The 20,357-nt window shown below is 35.9% G+C and overlaps 1 protein-coding gene across 1 annotated transcript in view; it reads left to right on the top strand.

The window, feature by feature from the left end:
- LOC150109288 (calmegin-like) overlaps positions 1-20,357 on the top strand; it is a 394,668-nt gene that overhangs the window by 183,232 nt on the left and 191,079 nt on the right. Inside the window, exon 12 of the mRNA XM_090412401.1 lies at positions 9,461-9,574. Within this exon, the coding sequence (XP_090268527.1) occupies positions 9,461-9,574 (114 nt within the window). The remainder of the gene's footprint in view (positions 1-9,460; positions 9,575-20,357) is intronic.

Here is a 20,357-nt window from a genome sequence, read left to right as displayed (position 1 = left end):
CCACTCTTTCTCCTGTTTGTTAGTGTTTGCAGTCTACAAATTCTCACTCTGTCTTCATAATCAGTATTTCACAGTCCTGATATAATTTTTTAACACCCTCTTTGCACTCCCTCCACACTGTATCAGAATCACAACTGAAACTAGGAGACCAGACCTGTGCATAATAGTCCAATTGTAGTCTCATCAGGGTCTTATAAAGAGGCAAAATGATATCTTTACATGTGAACGTGCATTTCAGCATTGCAATTATCTGTTGAGCTGTATTTTTTCAATCTTTGCTATATAACCCTGAACTCCAGCTTCCTATCTAGTAACGCTCTAAGATTCCTAGCCTCATCAGTTTTTTCAAGCATAATCCCACGAATATAATACGACATTGGATATCTAATCATGCTGAAGTGAATGACTCTACATTTACTGACATTGTACTGACATACATTTTCCCATGCCCAGAATTCCAGCCTGTTCAAATCATTCTGCAAGTATTGCATATCAGCAGCATTCCTGATTGCCGTACCTATCTTTGCATCATCAGCAAATAGCCGTATGTCACTTAACAATTCCTTCCCAATATCATTAATGTGCAAATTGAATAACAGTGGACCAAGCACTGATCCTTGTACACCACAGGTTACCTTAAATCATGCAGACTCACCCCCCCCCCCCCCCATATGCCACTTTTTGATATCTATCAGTCAGCCATCCTGTTATTAATGCTAATATTCTAAAATCCAAACCCATATTCTCCAATTTATGTAACAGTCTGCCATGCTGTATTCTGTCAAAAGTCTTAGCAAAATCCCAAAAGTGTCATGGTGTATTCATTCCTCTTGTCTAGTTCAGTGGTAACATTATTATAGAATGTGAACAAGTTACTAAAACATGACCTTCCCTTAGTAAACCCATGTTGCTCATTGCAAAGTAGAGATTCACTGTCAACCTATTTCTGAATGTGAACCCTAACTAGTTTTTCCAAAATGTTCACCACCACTACTCCTGAGATACTAATTGGCCAATAGTTGAATACATTGGTCTTTGCACCACCTTGTGCAATGGAATTAGCATACATTCTTTCCATTCCTGCAGAATCTTCTCTGTTCTGAGATTCATATTAAACAGCCTGGTCAAAGGAATAGCCAGTTCAGCTGAACACTCTTTTAGCACACATGCTGATATCTTATCAGTACCTATTGCTGAATTCTTGTTCAGTTTGTGTAACAGCTCTAATACCCCATCCTCATACACCTAAGTTTCTTCATCCAGTGAAGAGATAGCAGTGAGCTCAGTGTCGCACACAGCAGGTTGATAGCTTTTAACAAAATGGGCACTCATTAGTTGAACAACCCTCACACTATCTGCATTTAGAAGAGTTATTCTTCATATTTATTCTTTCTTTTGCTTGCAGCAGATCGATAGAAATCTTGTGGGTTGTGTTTAGCACGCAGAGCCAGTTTCTTTTCTTACTCAGACTTTGCTTTCCATACAACAGTTGTGACTATTCTAGCCTGCTGCTTATAATTTTCATAATGCACATCATCCTTATGCACACAGTATTCCTTCCACATCATCCTTTTCTTATGAATCTCTTGCTTAATAAAATTACACATCCATTTGACTCCCACCCTATTTATTCTTCAAACTCTTGGGATACACTCTGATATCACATCATTTAAGTACAGCAAAACCCCCGAAGTTGCGCGGTAGGTGGGACGGACCAACAAAAAGCGCTCAAGTCGAATTTGCGTAACTCGGGGTATAATTTTGCATGTAATTTATATATACAAACATACAATTGAGACCAAAGGTTTGCAAAAACACCTACATTTTTTAAGAAATATAATCATAATTGTAGTTTTTCGTACATAAAAAAATGAAAGTTATTTTGATGTCGATGGTTTCATGAAATCTAATAGATTCGTCTGATGGCATAATGTCTTTTTCTTGTCACGCAAAATTTCTTCATAGCAAGCTAATGATTTTTTTATTCCTTGCCTTGTGGCTACAATTCGTTCCTCGTTAGAATGTATGTCCTCCAAAATCTGTAAATGTTTATTTTATGATTGTTCTTACTGTGGATTCCTGTAGATCGAACTTCTTTGCTAGCTCACAAATTTTCATTCCGCCTTCAAAATCCTTAAAAATGTTGAGTTTTGTTTCCAAAGTCAATGTTTTTCTTTTCTTGCTAGCTGTAGAAGAATCTGACTTGCTTCTTTTGGATGACATTATTATTTTTTATATATTTAAGAACATAACATTAAACAATCGCAAGGTTTGTAGACTATAAAAATCGTGTATGAATGGAGACCACGCGAAACTTGTCAGTGCTTGTTCACAGCATGTGCGACACTGGCGAATGCATAAGTCGGGGTAGTGTAAGTCGGAGTATGACTGTATTTCTTAAATGCTTCCCATGCACTGAAGATATTCTTCCTGTCCATCAACCGATCCCATTCCACTGAACTTGGTATATTCCTCAATTGGTCATAATTTCCTGATTTGTAGTTTAACATGTAACCTTTTCTGAATGGTACATTCATAAACTTAGTCACTTCCTAAGTGAGTACCATATGATTACTGTCACCAACCTGAGGTAGAATAGTTAAGCCTTTAACTGAAATGCCCTCTTACACTATAATCAAATCTAACGCTCTTTGACCTCGTTCCTTCTGTCACATGCTAATTGAAATGCATTTTTATTCTTCTCATGAGATTCTATTGCTACCCAATCAATATTTGGATAATTAAAGTCTCCCATTATGATTACTCTTTTCATGCTTATCTTTGTCTATTTGGTGATGCATTTCTTCATCACTAGCAAACTGATCCACCAGGTCTGTAACAACACCCCACTGTGTAATTTATCTTGTTAGATTCCATCTCACACCAGATAGCTTCAAACTCACTGTCACATGAAATACTGTTAGTAGTAGTAGTAGTACTACAATCATAGATCTCAACTCTAACTGGATTCAAGTCATCCGATATCATTTGCAGCATGTCCCGTCCTCTCTATCCTTCCTAAAAATAGTGTCACTACCCTTTATAGTGTCTATTATTATTAAGAGAGACCTGTAGGGAGTCAAGGACTCATTGAAGGAGGCCACATACTACACGCACCTGCTATCATACTTGTTCTTGAATTCATTCACACTGCTTGCACTCACAACATCCACTGGCAATCCATTCTAATCACACATCACCCTATGAGATAAAAATCTAATCCTCTCCCCCTTTCTTAGCAGCATTCATTCTCAGATTCCAAGGATGCCCTCTTGTCCTTTCTCCACCCTTCGAAAAATGAAAAAATTTCTTCAGCTGAAATTCTGTATGACGCTTTCAGAATTATATTTGGTTTAATCCTTTATCCAAGTGTAAGCAAACAAAGTTTGCATCCGAAGTATTTTCAGGACCAGGGCAACTCGTAGTAAAGGTGGTATAAGTTCTGATCACTTGACTTAGTATCCCATAATGCAAAGCACATTTCCTTGTGGACATGTATAATGCTATGTATCAAGGGAAATGTCACTACCCAGACCAGTTTCAACTTTTATTGAGGTCTTGTCAGTGGGAGCCAGACCTAGAGGTGTTGATACTATGGTGGAAGTAATGCAGAAGTCATATCACCATATACCACTTGCCAAAAGGTGTCAACACCTTATTATTAAAATTCTCTGGATTAGAGATAGTTGATGGAAGTTTTTTCACTTGACTATGCTACCAATTATATATTGGTTTAGTGTAAGCAAACAAAGTTTGCACCTGAAGTATTTTCAGGACTGGGGCAACTTGTACAGTCATACCACCTTTACCATGAGTCCCCAGTCCTGAAAATACTTCAGGTGCAAACTTTGTTTGCTTACACTAAACCAATATATAATTGGTAGCATAGCCAAGTGAAAAAAAACTTCCATTGACTCTTTCAGAAGTTTGTAAGTCTCAGTCATATCACAATCTTTCCTCTGTTTGCTTGTGTCTGCACTCTACTAATTCTCAATCTGTCTTTATAATCAGTATTCTATAATCCTGATATCATTTTAACACTCTCCTTTGCACTCTTTCCACACTGCATCAGAATCACAACTGAGACCAGACCTGCGAACAATAGTTGAAGTGTGAGGTCTTAAGGCCTTGTAAAGAAGTAAGATATACTTATCTTTACATCTTAAAGTTCATTTCAGCATTGCATCTTTTGACTTGTATTTAGTCTTTGTTATATGGCCCCTGAACCTCAACGTCCTATCTAGTAACACTAAGATCCCTAGCCTCATCAGTTTCTTCAAGCATAATTCCACCAATATATAATACGACATTGGATATCTAATCATTCCAAAATGCATAGCTTCACAATAGCTGACATTGATTTTCCCATGCCTACCATTCCATCCTATTTAAATCAAAGGACTGCATATCAGCAGCATTCCTGATTACCAGCCTATCTTTGCATTATCAACAAATAGTTATATGTCGCTTGTCAAATCCTTCCCATTTTCATTAACATACAGATTGAATAACAGTTGACCAAGCACTGATCTTGCATTTCCGCCTGATGAGGCACATCTAATTGCTTCAGACTCATTCCTTATATACCAATTTTTGATGTCAGTCAGCCATCTTATCCGTAATATTTTATAATCCAATCTGATATTCTTCAGTTTATGCAACGGTCTTCTGTCAAAAGCTTTAGCATGAATGACTGTTGTGAAAGTATTATGGTGTATCCATTCCCTTTGTCCAGTTCAATGGTAACATTTTAAATGACACGAAAGATCATGTCTTTTATTATGTGAGGATTTTTTTTCACAAACAAGGGACAATGGTTTTCTGACCAATTGACTATAAATAAGAACTCATTTTCCCAATGTTCATTGAATTCATGCTTACTATAACGTTCTTTTTTTTTTTTTTTGTACTGTGATGGGTAACTGAATGTAAAAACAAGTCTTATTTTTCGAAAAAATACAAAACTGCTATGCTCACAAAGGATGAACAAATTGCAACTCCATAGTGCACAAGTATAATTGTAAACTGACTGACAAATACAATACACCACTGTTGCTAATACTTGCCTCCTCAGGATCAAATAAGTAAATGTGCAAAAGATGCATGTGCATGAAACAATAAAATCACTAAAAAAAAATACTGAGTTTTAGCTTTTTTTTTTCCCCTACTTTACTTTTTTGCATAAATAGGATTACATTTTTATTATTATCATTGGAGTTCAATGTGCTACTTTTGTCTCATTCACCATCCCTGATTTAGACTTTTTCATGAACTGAGAGACACATTCTTTTAGTAAACATGTTTGTTTTAAATTGATTTTATAGTCATAGCAGTGTTTGGGTAAAGGGAGGGAGGGGGACAGGAGGCTAGACACAGAGAGGTAGGCAGTGAGTGGATAGTTCCCAAGAAGATTAACAAGATTTGGTTATAAATCATCTTGTAATCCGATGCAGGTGGTCATAACAACTAAGTCGTGCTTTTCATTTTTGTCTGTTCCAAGAGTTGTATTCCAAGAAATACCCAAGCAATTAAGAACGTTTGCATAACTACCAATATTTGTATGATGATGCTTGTTATAAAAGCGAAGAATTGTATGGGAATGTGTAAATTATGTGAGGATTTTTTTTCACAAACAAGGGACAATGGTTTTCTGACCAATTGACTATAAATAAGAACTCATTTTCCCAATGTTCATTGAATTCATGCTTACTATAACGTTCTTTTTTTTTTTTTTTTGTACTGTGATGGGTAACTGAATGTAAAAACAAGTCTTATTTTTCGAAAAAATACAAAACTGCTATGCTCACAAAGGATGAACAAATTGCAACTCCATAGTGCACAAGTATAATTGTAAACTGACTGACAAATACAATACACCACTGTTGCTAATACTTGCCTCCTCAGGATCAAATAAGTAAATGTGCAAAAGATGCATGTGCATGAAACAATAAAATCACTAGTAATAAATAGGATTACATTTTTATTATTATCATTGGAGTTCAATGTGCTACTTTTGTCTCATTCACCATCCCTGATTTAGACTTTTTCATGAACTGAGAGACACATTCTTTTAGTAAACATGTTTGTTTTAAATTGATTTTATAGTCATAGCAGTGTTTGGGTAAAGTGAGGGAGGGGGACAGGAGGCTAGACACAGAGAGGTAGGCAGTGAGTGGATAGTTCCCAAGAAGATTAACAAGATTTGGTTATAAATCATCTTGTAATCCGATGCAGGTGGTCATAACAACTAAGTCGTGCTTTTCATTTTTGTCTGTTCCAAGAGTTGTATTCCAAGAAATACCCAAGCAATTAAGAACGTTTGCATAACTACCAATATTTGTATGATGATGCTTGTTATAAAAGCGAAGAATTGTATGGGAATGTGTAAATTAAAATCATTATGGCATTTGCTCAATATTTCCATGCTCATTACAACAAAGTTCAACATTTATTTCTTAATTACAGTTTTGAGATTAAGGATTTGTTAACTGAATTGAGTAACTACTAAACAAATTTGGTATGAAAATCAATCCATGAAAGTTGCAGCAATGGTAAAACATCATCTGCATTCTCATTAGCGAACAAGCAAAAGGTTTCTGCTATTTAGGTTTATGAACAATTTTAGCAGAGACTTTCAAATAAGTGCAGAAGTAAACAGTAGAATAAGAACCTCAGGCATGGTTGGGAGCCAGTTGAATAAACTTATATGGAGTAAAAATGAAATTCGCCAGAGCACTAAAACCAGTATATACAAAGACATTCAAGCCAATTTTAACTTAATGGAGATATTTGAGAGTTGGATTAGAAATAAAGCAGTTAAGCAGACTGCAGACCACATTTATGAGAGTTCTAATAAAATTAGATGGTAAATAGATAGCATTAGGAATGATTAGCAAGACAAGTGTTTGATGCAATGATGTGGGGGGGGATCCCGAGAAGGCCATGATGGAAGTGGTCTGAAGCAATTAGATGTGCCCCATCAGACAGAAATGTAAGATCTGACAGAATTCCAGACTAATTGGTTATGAAGGAAAATTGATGAGGTTAATAATGTAAGCTTTTGGCATATTGTATTGTCATAGTATTCCTGTCATCTTTGAAGCTATATATTAGGAATAATTAAACTTGCTAAGAATTTATATTATTGTTAAATCCTTTATCTAAGTATAAGCAAAGTTTGTGTGTGAAGTATTTTCACAACTAGGCTACTTGTATATAGAGGCTGACATCACGTCAGTTGCTTTAGTATTTCAGAATGTGTTGCTGTGCATTATAGGAATGGTGACAAGTGGCTTAGTCATGAAGATACCCCACATGCTTACACTTGGAGAAAGGATTTAACAAGAATATAATAATTATTATTATTTGACACCAGGGAGTCCAAAGACTCATCAAGGGAGGGCACCTACTCTGTTTTTACCACTCAATCCTCCTACTACAACGAACCACAACTACACCAATGCCATCTACCTCCCACCACTATCACTAGTATTTTAAAAGTATCACAAACATCCATGTCTATGGCGGGATTCAAACCTGCAGCCTTTTGGCTGGATAACGGATACGCCAACAGTCCAGCAAGGCCTGGTTGGCCAAGTTAAACTCAACTTACCAAGGTAATTCCTTGGTAAGTTGAGTTTAATTTCTAACCAAGTGGTAAAAACTTTCTACAACCATCACTGATTCACAGTATTTTAATAAGGTAATACACTCTACTTCTTTTTAATATGATTTCCACATTAATTCAACTTTATTTTTTCTTGATCTGGTTCTCTCACTGATGCAATATTAAAAAGACTGAAACTGATCTGGGTAGTGATCCTTCCCAACAATTTTTCTGCCATCAACAACATTGATCTTGAAGAATACAAACTTTTATTATTTATTTATTTATTCTTATGGCAAAAGGAATACAAAGCTGCTACAGGTCAATGTCCAGTCTAGAAAGTCAATCCAGGGCCTCATCCATCACCTTGTCGATGTCTGGGCCATGGGAGAACAATTATAATAAGGAGGATCTGACAGACTCCATTTTTGTAGGGGGTAGCCACATCTTCCCTGGTTAGTTCTGATCCTGTTGATAGATGACCAAATCTTCTAGGAAGAGCAAAACCAGGCTGCAGAGCACAAGGATCTTCAACCAGGAAGCCACTTTTTGGAAGATTGTTGGACCAATGTTCTCTCCACATGTCAAGTGTTGATGGTAAGGCAGCTGAAGAGAGTTTGTCCATGGACCAGAAAGAGTGTCTTGATTTTAGGTGAAGACTAGGTGGATTTATGAGAGTCTGGTGCAGAGGTAGGAGTGGGTTGCTCATTACTTTATTAAATTCTTTAATCGAGGCTTGTCTTCAACGTATATTTGGTGGAGCAATGTTAGATAGGACAGGCAGCCAGGGGAGAGGGGTACTTCTCAGTGTCCCACTAATTATGCGCATGGTAGAGTTTAGCTGGGTGTCTATAATGCTAGTGTGCACACTTCTTTCCCAGACAGGGACATAGTATTCTGCTGCACAGAATGGGAGGGCTAGTGCAGATGACCTTAGGACTTCTGCACCACAACCCTAGGTTGTTCCAGCAAGCCTTGAAATTATATTATTTCTTGTTTTGTTGGACAGGTTGATGATGTGCCTTTTTATTGGCACATCATCTACCTGTTGAGGTGTCAATTTGTCTCTGCATTGTTCAGGTAGAATACTGTGGACCAGTTTTTGTTGAATTTGTCTTCAGGTACCACTGCTTGAAGTACTCTTCCAGGATGTTCAGGTCTGTGTTCAAGGTTGATTCCAGGTTGGCAAAGGAGGTAGATTGGTGTAGGATCACTAAGTTATCGGCATACATATATTTGCTTGAGCTGGTATGTGGTAAGTCAGACACATAGATGTTAAAGAGCAAAGTGTCTACCACAGAGCCCTGTGGACTCTGTTAACCCCTTTTGGATGGGGTGTAAGTTCTGTTCCAACTTTTATTATGAAAATATTTGAGAAAAAAACACCTTAGAAGAATATCCTCATAAACCTAAGATTATGGACATTGTCAGTGACATGGAAAGGTTGTAAACTTGAAATGCCAGTATTAGTGGTAGTGTTAACTGGGTCTCTCTTATTTTCTAGGTGTTGCAGTGTAATGTTCATCTTTAAAATGTGTATATTGTACACATGTACCACTTCCTCATGAATACATCGATATAACCTGCGTTACTAACTAGTTCCTGACTGTTAAAGTTTAGTTACCTAAACTTTTTTAGTTGCTTTGGATCACTAAATTCTAGAAATTTTGTATTATAGCATTAGTGAGAACTGATACCATGTGCATATCAGACTTTACCTGTCTTTATTAGAACACTCAGGCTTACTCCATTTGTTAAGACTTGCTGATGAAATGACATTGGTCTAAAGAAAATATGCTATCATAACAACATTTCTAATTGTTAAAGTGAAAATATAAAACTCTTGCATTGCAGGGATGAAAGTGCTCCTCGCCAAATTCCTGATCCCAATGCCAGAAAACCAGTTGGATGGCTGGACAATGAACCTGAACTTATTCCTGATCCTGCAGCAGAAAAGCCTTCGGATTGGTAAAAAACAAATTCTCTTATAATTGTGCCTTTCATTGTTTATAAATATTTACAGAAGACATCTTTTGTAGTCAGAAGGATATTTACCATTCATTTTTGCAATGTTAAGTTTTCTCTTGCACTGTGTGTATAGTTTGATAAGAAAGTAATTTGCTAAATTATATTTGACAAAAAAAATATATAATAATAATAATTAATATATAATATATAAAAATATATAATATATTTTTGCTTAATCCTTTACCCAAGTGTAAGCCAACAAATATTGTAAATGACCATACAAACTTTGATTAGCTCCACTCATACATTTTAAAATGTGAATGTCAAGTTCTTTTCTGATAGCTTCATTTTTTTCACGAGCCACTCATAATTTTTCTCAGAACACTCATGTCTGTATTCTTTAGTTGTTGATCATTTGTTACAAATCTGAGAGTTAAGTCAGAAATATAAGTTAAATTGGTTGTCTTTTTTTTATATATATATATATATATATATACAGGGTGTTCGGGATAAATTTGACATATTTATAATTAATTATATTTTTCCGTAAGTTACATGTATTAACACACACTTCTCTTCATTTAAAAGTTTGGACCCTTCTTCATTCATATACAAGATGTCAGAAAGGATGGATAGCTGGAACCCACCTGAATCATGGAAGAGAATAACTTGTATCATGATGATTCGTGCCCGCCATCAAAATAAGGATATTACGACTGCTGCCCAATGCTCCCTGAATACAGTAAAAACAATCAGGCATGAACTAGAGACTTGCAATGGTGACTACGAGGATGTAGCAAGAAGAAAGATCCCTAGCAGACGATCTGATTGCGTTCGTACAGCAGAATTCCTCGCAAATCTGCAGGAACAGGTGTTGAAGAACCCTGGCATTGGAATTCGGGCTTTGTTCGTGGAGTTGCTAACTGTAGTCAAGCCCTGGATAACAAGGGTAGCCAATGGTAGGCCGTATGTATGGCAGCAGGATTCGGCCCCTTGCCACACCTCTGGGAAAAGTCAAAAATGGTTGTCTGAAAATTTCTACGACTTCACCAGTCCAAATGTTTGGCCTCCAAACTCCCCAGACCTTAACCCCATGGATTATTTTGTATGGGGCGCAGTTGAAAAAGACACCAATCGCACTTCCAGTAATACAAAAGCCCAGTTAATGGATAAAATTAAAACAGTTTTTGCGGCCCTTCCCAGGGAGACTGTAGCATCAGCTTGTTCGAGGTTCCGAAGCAGAATTGAAGCTGTGATCGATGCTAATGGTGGTTATTTTGAGTAAATCTTGTTGATAGTATTGTAATTAACTCTGCCTGTAATGTTTTTTTGTCAATTCATTAAATTTAATAGATACAAAGAAGATTTTCTTTTTCCTTACGAAACTGTCAAATTTATCCCGAACACCCTGTATATATATATATATATATATATACAGGGTGTTCGGGATAAATTTGACATATTTATAATTAATTATATTTTTCCGTAAGTTACATGTATTAACACACACTTCTCTTCATTTAAAAGTTTGGACCCTTCTTCATTCATATACAAGATGTCAGAAAGGATGGATAGCTGGAACCCACCTGAATCATGGAAGAGAATAACTTGTATCATGATGATTCGTGCCCGCCATCAAAATAAGGATATTACGACTGCTGCCCAATGCTCCCTGAATACAGTAAAAACAATCAGGCATGAACTAGAGACTTGCAATGGTGACTACGAGGATGTAGCAAGAAGAAAGATCCCTAGCAGACGATCTGATTGCGTTCGTACAGCAGAATTCCTTGCAAATCTGCAGGAACAGGTGTTGAAGAACCCTGGCATTGGAATTCGGGCTTTGTTCGTGGAGTTGCTTACTGTAGTCAAGCCCTGGATAACAAGGGTAGCCAATGGTAGGCCGTATGTATGGCAGCAGGATTCGGCCCCTTGCCACACCTCTGGGAAAAGTCAAAAATGGTTGTCTGAAAATTTCTACGACTTCACCAGTCCAAATGTTTGGCCTCCAAACTCCCCAGACCTTAACCCCATGGATTATTTTGTATGGGGCGCAGTTGAAAAAGACACCAATCGCACTTCCAGTAATACAAAAGCCCAGTTAATGGATAAAATTAAAACAGTTTTTGCGGCCCTTCCCAGGGAGACTGTAGCATCAGCTTGTTCGAGGTTCCGAAGCAGAATTGAAGCTGTGATCGATGCTAATGGTGGTTATTTTGAGTAAATCTTGTTGATAGTATTGTAATTAACTCTGCCTGTAATGTTTTTTTGTCAATTCATTAAATTTAATAGATACAAAGAAGATTTTCTTTTTCCTTACAAAACTGTCAAATTTATCCCGAACACCCTGTATACATACATATATATATATATATATATATATATATATATTGGTAGTTTAGTGTTTTGGCTAATTTCTTATTCCTAACTAACTTTTAGCTAACTTCTTTTGCTAAATTTATGTATTTCGCTATTTAATTTTTCATTGTAATAAAAGATTGTGCTTAAATAATTTACTTGTTCTGTAGCTTTTTGATCCATAATACAGTTTCATAACCTTCATGTTAGTACAGTAGATATGCATTATAACAGAATGATGTACTATAAAAAACTGTCGTATAGTCCAGGGTTAAGTTCAGTAGAACCAATGCTATTATTATTATGTGACACCTCCATTTTAAGCTTACTACTTCTAACAGCAAAAGCTCAAAACCTTCACAGTAGGGAACTGAATTTCCTAGCTAATGAGTTTGCAGTCCATGCTCAGAAGTTTTCATTCCTGAACACAGATGCTTATGTTTTAACTTTATTTATCTATAATATCCTCAACATAGAATGTCTGCATTGACATGGCAATAGATGTGAAAGGTTACCAGTGTCATACAGAGGAGGATAGTAATGCTGCATAAAATTTATTAGTGTTTTGTATTAAAACTAAAAAATGTATACATAGAAGCCAATTCATATTAAGAGGGGTTGGGAGGGTGATTCAAGTTTCTTCACAATGAACAATGATACTTGAAAAACAGAAGCTAATAAATAACCATCTTGTATCCAAGACATGATTTTCTACTGAAGAATGATAGACTTTGGTAGAAAAGGATTTCTGAGGTCAGTAAACATGGAAAGGTGAGGAAATAATACAAGACAATACATTGATGACTGAACACTAAGGATTGGTATGGAACCATGTCAGCTTCATAATGGACAGCTGCTATGTACATATTCTTTAAACTGAATATTAATTTTTTTTTTCAACTCCCACCCACAAAGGGTTTTGGTAAACGTATAGTACATTTGTACTGTTGGTGGGTTAAGAATTTTTTTTCTACCGAAGACATTCACAAGGCAGGATTTGAACTCAGTCTGTTGCAAATTATACTTGCCAATAAATTGTGTTCTTGTTTGATCTTTTATTCAATTGCAAGCAAAGTTTGAGAATCAAGTATTTTCAGAACTTGATTACTTGTATATAGAGGCTGATGACTTCACATCAGTTATCTTAGTACAGGTATCCCTCATTATATGCGATCTCACTTTACGCATTTTCGCTATAACGCGATTTTAAAAAGTTAATAAAAAAAATCACAACCGGTAGCAATTTCACAGTCACCCTGTGCGTGGTCACATGACTTTGTGCATGCATCCCTTTGACAAGACAGCATTGTGCATGCTGCATGTTAGTCTCACAGAAGGTGTAGAACTAGTAAGCTCCATTGTTGTAGTCTTCTGCAATGCAAACATTATGGAAAAAAGAGGTAATTGTGATCAAAATACTTCCAAGACTAAAAAAAACGGAGAAAAGCTATAACACTGAAGGAAAAATTAGAAGTTATAAAGAGGTATGAACGTAATGAGCACACAGTCATAACTACAGGAATTTCAGAATTAACTTTAAGAACAATAAGAAATCAAGCTGAGAAAATAAAAGAAAGTTGTAAAAGTGTGATGATAATGTCGACAACTAAGATAACACCGATAAGGGTACAAATTATGGAGAAACGGGAAAGGATGTTGGCCCAGTGGATTGAAGATGAGAATCATGCTGTTCCGTTATCCACATTGATTACCAAAGGTGAAGATAAAATTTCAGTGTAAGAATTTTGGAAGAAATATGATATAAAACTGGTAATTGATAACATTGGAGAGGCATGGAGGGAGTTTGGAAGAAAATTTGGCCTGGAGTTTCTGATTCTAATTATTTTGATCCTGAAAGTAAGCTTGCCAACTCAAGACATGACATAGTTAAAATGGCAAAATTTGTTGGATTTGAGGATGTAGATGAGACAAATCTGGAAGAACTGCTCGAGTCCCACTCATCAGAGCTCACTAATGAAGATCTTCTGGAAATGGAAAATGACCTGAATGATGAAAGTCAGGAGCCCTTTGTTGCTGAGTCCATCGAACAGCTTTCAACAAAACAAATGACTGCATTTTTTAAACACATTGATAGTGCCATCAGAATAATTGAAGAAAATGATCCTAATGAGACTAGAAGTGCCAAAGTTACGAGAGAAATTCAGAATTCATTGACTTGCTACAAAGAACTTTATAGAGAGAGAGGAAGAATGCTGCCCATCAACTGAGTCTCGACTGTTTAATTAAAAAAAAGTTGAAGATCATCAGCCTATCATCCTAGGGAACTTCAAGAGAGTGATGATCCAGAGTCACCAGACCCAGTCCATTCATTATATGATTGAAGACTGTCAGAAGTATTTAGGAAGTATTCAGAAGTGTTTATGACATTGTATTAATTAAATTCATTCATCTAGCCATTCAATTCATTCATTAAAATTTGTGTTTTGTTTATAAGTTTAAATAATTCATTCATTAAAATTTCTTTTGCTCACAGGTGTAAAGTTTTAATTTTTTTTATCCTTCCAAAGAAACCCCTATCCCTATCTCACCCATGCTAAAATTCAACTCACTTTATGCGATTTTGTGTTACCAATTAATCGTGTAAAGCAAGAGACACTTGTAATCCCATAATGCAAAGTACACTTCCTCTCATACATGCATAATACTGTGCATTGAAGAGGGTGGGAATTGTAAAATAAAGATCACAAAGGTTGAAACCAGTCTGGTTTTAACTTTATGAATCCAGAATAAGGCAGAAACAATCTAATCACCTTTAGTGCTACAAAAACAGTCTTGCCTCTTCTCATGCAAACGAGATCTCACCTCAACCTCACCAACCCTTACCATCAGTAATACACAAATCACCAGACATGATCAGATCTTTGTGCTTGGACCTTCCCTCTCTCTTAGCATAATCACATCACATCGATAGCTTACTCGGCATCCAAAAAAAAAAAAAAAAAAAAAAAAAAAAAACTCGGCCTCTTTTGTACAAAATGCTATTTTATACCCTTAACTGGTAACTTTATACAAATCTCAAATCCACCCATCCTTAGAATACTGTTCAAATGGGGTGGTGCATCAAAAACTTCTCCGAAAATTCTTGACACTGTCTAGAGGAGTGCAATTCACCTCATAAGATGATCCCTCTCTTACTGATTCATTTCGACCTCTTTCTCACAGATGCAGCATTTTGGCACTGTATCTATTATACAGTTACTTAAACAGTCATTTCTCCACTGAAATGGCAACCCTCATTCTTCCACTTTCTCTTGCACCTCCTGTTATTACAAGATCAGCAGCTGCCCACACCCTTTCACTATGCAGCCGCAGACACGGTGAACTTGCTCCTCCTCTTTTATTCTATCTATCCATTCTCTGGAACAGCCTCAACAAGAAGTATTCCAAAGCAACTACAACCTGCAAATCTTTTTTTTTTTTTAAATCGTTTTTGAATTGATTGAATTTTCAAACATTTAAAAATTTACACATTTTGAATTACTTGAAAATTTGTGTGCAAATTTGTTAGCATATTTCAAAATGAGAAAATAAAATTAACCATTGGACTTGTTTATTCCTTCTTCCTGTTTGAAGATTCAAGTATTGAAATAGAAAAATGCTGGGTAATTAAAAATGGCAGATAGTATAAAAAATAGGACTAGTTATTGGAAAAAATGAATCCCAGATTTCTAACACTAGTATTTGGGGAAAATAATTCATATTAAATAACTGCAAAATTTCTGTTCTGTACATGGACTACTCATTATTAACACATTTCAGTCAGAATGATATGTATAAATTCACATGCAAAGTACAGTATTATTGATTATGTTGTTGATAGTGACATTTTCAGGACTGGCCTAAGATTTTCAGGAATCAAAATAGGAAGTGATTGTCGATAAGTTCTGAAGATCCACAAATCCACGTTGAAAAGGCAGATTTTTAAGAAAGATGAATTTAGAAATCTTAAATTGATTTCCTTCAAGATTTGAACTACATTTTGAATTACTATATACATCATCATCATCAAATTCCTGCCATGTACCCTCAAGGGGTGTACAGGATATGATAGTACTACATGAAAAAATTACATCATTACTAACTTCCTATCTACGATTTTCCTCCAAATCAGTCTGTTACTTGTCAAGACTCCAACATTATCAGATCTTATATTTCTATCGTCTAAGGCACTTTGTACCGTATCAATCCACCTATATCTTGGTCTTCCTCTGGGTCGTTTTCCTGCCAACCTGGCAGAGAACACTTGTTTTGCTAATCTTTTTTCACCCATTCTGTTTAAGTGACCATACCACCTGAGATTAGCTCTGCTAACACATTCCTGGATGCTGACAATGTCAAGTTCTTTCCTAATATCCTCGTTTTTAATATGATATTGCCATTGATGCCATCTGTTCATGCCTCTAATCTTTCTCAGGACTCTCATATCTGCGATCTCTAGTCTTTGGTCAAGTGTTTTACTTCTGACCCAGCTCTCAGATCCATAAGTTAAAACTGGTTTGAACACTGTCTTGTATACAGCTAATTTAGTGTTGCGACTAATTTCTCTCTTATTCCATATGAATTTATTCAGTTGACTTCCTACCACACCAGCTTTGTTGATTCTGTTGTCTATTTCTATATTGAATTTACCATTTTCAGTAAAAATCGTGCCTAAGTAGCTGAAATATTTTACTTGTTCCACAGGTTCTCCATTCACAACACATTTGACATTTTCAATGATTCTGCCTATTTTCATTCTTTGTCTTTTTATTGCTGACCTTCATACCATATCTATTACAACAGTTATTCAATTTAGTCAGAGAATCTTGCAGACTTGTAGTGGATTTATTTAGAAGTATAACATCATCTGCATAAAGCAAAGAGCTGACATTAACATCTCCAATTTTGATATCATGTTTAATACCACTTTCCTTCATAATGTGATCCATATAGATAATGAATAACAGAGGGGATAATGTACATCGTTGTCTCACACCAGATTTTACATTAAACCATCTTCCTGTACTTCCTTTAATTCTAACTGCTGACTTACAACTCAAATAAAGACTAAGTATTGCTTGATATAATGCACCATTCACACCATATAACTGTAGTGTATTGAATAGCTTCTCTCTTGGCACCTTGTCATATGCCTTTTCCAAATCGACAAAACTTAAATACAGATCTTTGTTATATTCCCATGCTTTCTTGACTATTTGTCGTAAAGTTAAGATTTGATCCTCACAGCCTCTATTTGGCCTGAATCCAGCTTGTTCTTCACCAAGCTTTTCTTCCACAATTCTTCTGAACCGTTTCTCAAGTATACTTGCATATATCTTACCAGGAACACTCAGTAGGGAAATACCTCTGTAATTCTCACATTCAGTTTTATTTCCCTTTTTATGTATGGGTACTATTAGAGCTCTACTCCAATCATCAGGAATTCGTCCCTCTGTCCAGGCCTTCTGAACTATGCAGTGCAGCCACTGTAAGACTTATACCACCATACTTCATTTCTGGTCGAATATCATCTACTCCTACTGCCTTTCCACATTTCAAGCCTTTGATGGCTTTTTCTACTTCAAGTATGGATATGTATTCCTGACTGTTTGCCTGTTGAGTGTTTTTTTTACCACTGTGCTATCGCTGCTTGTTTCATTTAGCAATTTTTCGAAATAATTACTCCATACAAGAATATCTTTTCCTCCCATTTTCATGTCACCTTTATCATTTCTAACTCCTTTTACAGCACGGTTTTCGAAGCTTCTTCGAAAAGCGTGCTGTAAAAGGAGTTAGAGATGATAAAGGTGACATGAAAATGTCACCTTTATCACCTCCATTTCAAAGCTTCTTCAACAGCCTCCAGAATATCTTGCCACCTTCTTGATATTTATTTTCTGTGTTCTTGTCAAAGTCCTCCCATGACTTTTGTTTAGCTAGTTTTACACAGTGTTTAGCTTTCTTACATTTGTCTCTGTATTCTCTAAGAGCAAAAGCTGACTTATTTCCCAGGAACTTTTGATATGCTTTCTTATTTTCCTTCACTGCCCGTTTAACTTGCTACGGAGTTCTAATTTTTCCATCCTTGCAGATAACTTCACCACATGCTTCTCTAGCTGAATCAATCGGGGAATTCTTCAAGGTTTGCCACTGAATCTCCAAGGTTTGATTCCTGTTCTCAAACTCTTTCATTTGTTCTTCAATAATCTTCTTGTATTTTAGTCTACAGTTCACATCTGAGAGTTGCTCAACTTTTATTCACTTTAAAACTTTCTTACATATTATTCTTTTCAATATGAAATTCAATTTTATCCTGCTCAAGACTAAATAGTGATCGTTTCCAATTTCAACTCCTCTGTGCACTCTGGTGTCCTGCACCAGGAAGAAAACATCACTATCAACAATAACATAGTCAATGAGACTTTTCTTATTCCTTTGCCTCTTCTCTCCATGTGAATTTGTGCACATTTTTTATGTTGGAACATGGCATTAGTAATAAACAGTCCATGTCCTGAGCAGAAATCGAACAGGTATTTGCCATTATTATTAGCTTTGTTCTTTTCTCCAAATTTTCCCAAAATATTTTTGTGTGTCTTACAATCATTTCCTACTCTGCTATTTAGATCCCCAACAAGGACCAACTTTTCCTTTTTCATTGTGTCAGTTGCGTTTTCTAAAGCATCAAAAAATTCCTCCACTTCTACCTTAGTAGAACCTTCTGTGGGACCATAGGCACAAATAAGTCTCATTCTCCAGTTCCCCATTCTGATATTTGCCCATATTACTCTACTTGAGACTGCCTGCCATTCAAGAAGATTAGCCTCGTATTTTGTGTTGAATACTATGGCTCTTGCTTCTTTTCCTTGATTGTCATTGCCTGAATATAACATTTTTTATTTATTGCTCAGAAAGATCTCACCAGTTTTTGTCTTTTTTGTTTCAGTCACCCCTATTATGTCGATCTGGTACTTATCTAATTCCTCAGCTAGCTCCATTTCTTTGCCATTCAGGCTTCTTATGTTGATAGTACTGATCTTTAACTCTGGTGATGTTGAGTTGTGATGTGTTTTCAGATTTGTTTGAGTAGCTGACTTTTTTTGCTGTTTGCCCTGGTTCCCTGACGAAAACAACGGGGGGCCTTGTTTAACTGGGCGACGCCCCAGCTGGCATGAAATTTTGTTATGTTCTACCATCATTTTGTATATTGGTTTAAGCCAATAAGAATACAATTTGGTCAGCTAAATCCCAAATTGCCAGCTCATCCTCGTTCGTTCAGTATCCAAGTAGATACCCAACAGGGTGCACCACGAGAAGGTGAAGATTGGATATTAGGTCAGAAGCCCTGGTCGGTTCTCCACATTCCTTTAAAGGCTATGTGGAGGTCTCTTCTCAGTTAAACAGCTTTGACCCTTAGCTCAATTGTGAAGATACTTCATGCACAAAGTTTTGTTTGCTTGCATTTGGATAAAGGATTAAAAACAATTATAATTTCTTAAGTATAATTAAGTATAATACTACTAAATATTTTTTTCCAATAAACAAACAAAAAAAAAATCTCTAGACTTATCTGTCATTCAGAGTATCTTAATATGGATAATAAGCAATAGCACAACCATACCAGAATCGAATGGGTAATTCTGCTATGGTTCTGCTCCTCACTGGAGTTCTTCAAGGAGACTCTTTGGCATGATATCATTTTATTACCTTGGCTATGTTTTCAGACTTGCAGAAAATGGGCACAGACTAACTCTTAAAGATCTTGCAGGACAAATTCACTTAAGCAATCTGTTTTGCAGATGATGCTTTAATTAATGTTCAAACTGACCCAAACCATAATTTTTGTAAAAATGCACACTAATTGGATTGGCAGTCAACAGCAATAAATCTAAAGTCCTAAAGAACAAAATAGAAAGAAATATTACAGTTACAGTAATGACCACATTCGTGATGTAAATAATTTTCTATACCTTAGTTTTTACATTGATACTGATATAGTGAAAAGAAAGCATGAAACTCTTCAGTTTCATAAAAGTTAATTAATATCCTGAAATCCAATTTCTTACATACAAAGTAAGTAAATTAATCAAAACCCTAAACTATATGTAAGAGTATTAAAACCAATTTTAACATAGGGATTTGAGGCTAGGTTAGAAATAACAGTTGATCAAAGACTAAAGACTATAGTATCACACATTCCACAATGCTTGACATTGGCAGTATTGTGATCTGTGTGAACAGAGTTAATCTCAAGTGGTATGGTCACTGAAAAACCAAATGGTTAGGGACAGATTAGTAAAACAGATGTTAGATTCTAAGATGGAAAATTTTACTCCAGAATTTGGAGTAAAATTGTTGATAAGAAGTTAGTTACAATGTGAATTTACAAGTACTGCCATAGTATCCTGTACACCCTTTGAGAGTATAT

The sequence above is a fragment of the Typopeltis vanoorti genome, chromosome 2 (assembly GCF_054136105.1).
Source record: "Typopeltis vanoorti isolate ZY-2024b chromosome 2, IOZ_Tvanoo_1.0, whole genome shotgun sequence".
NCBI lineage: Eukaryota > Metazoa > Arthropoda > Arachnida > Uropygi > Thelyphonidae > Typopeltis > Typopeltis vanoorti.
The sequence above is the reverse complement of the archived record's forward strand: the minus strand, read 5'-3'. Positions and strand labels throughout refer to the sequence as shown.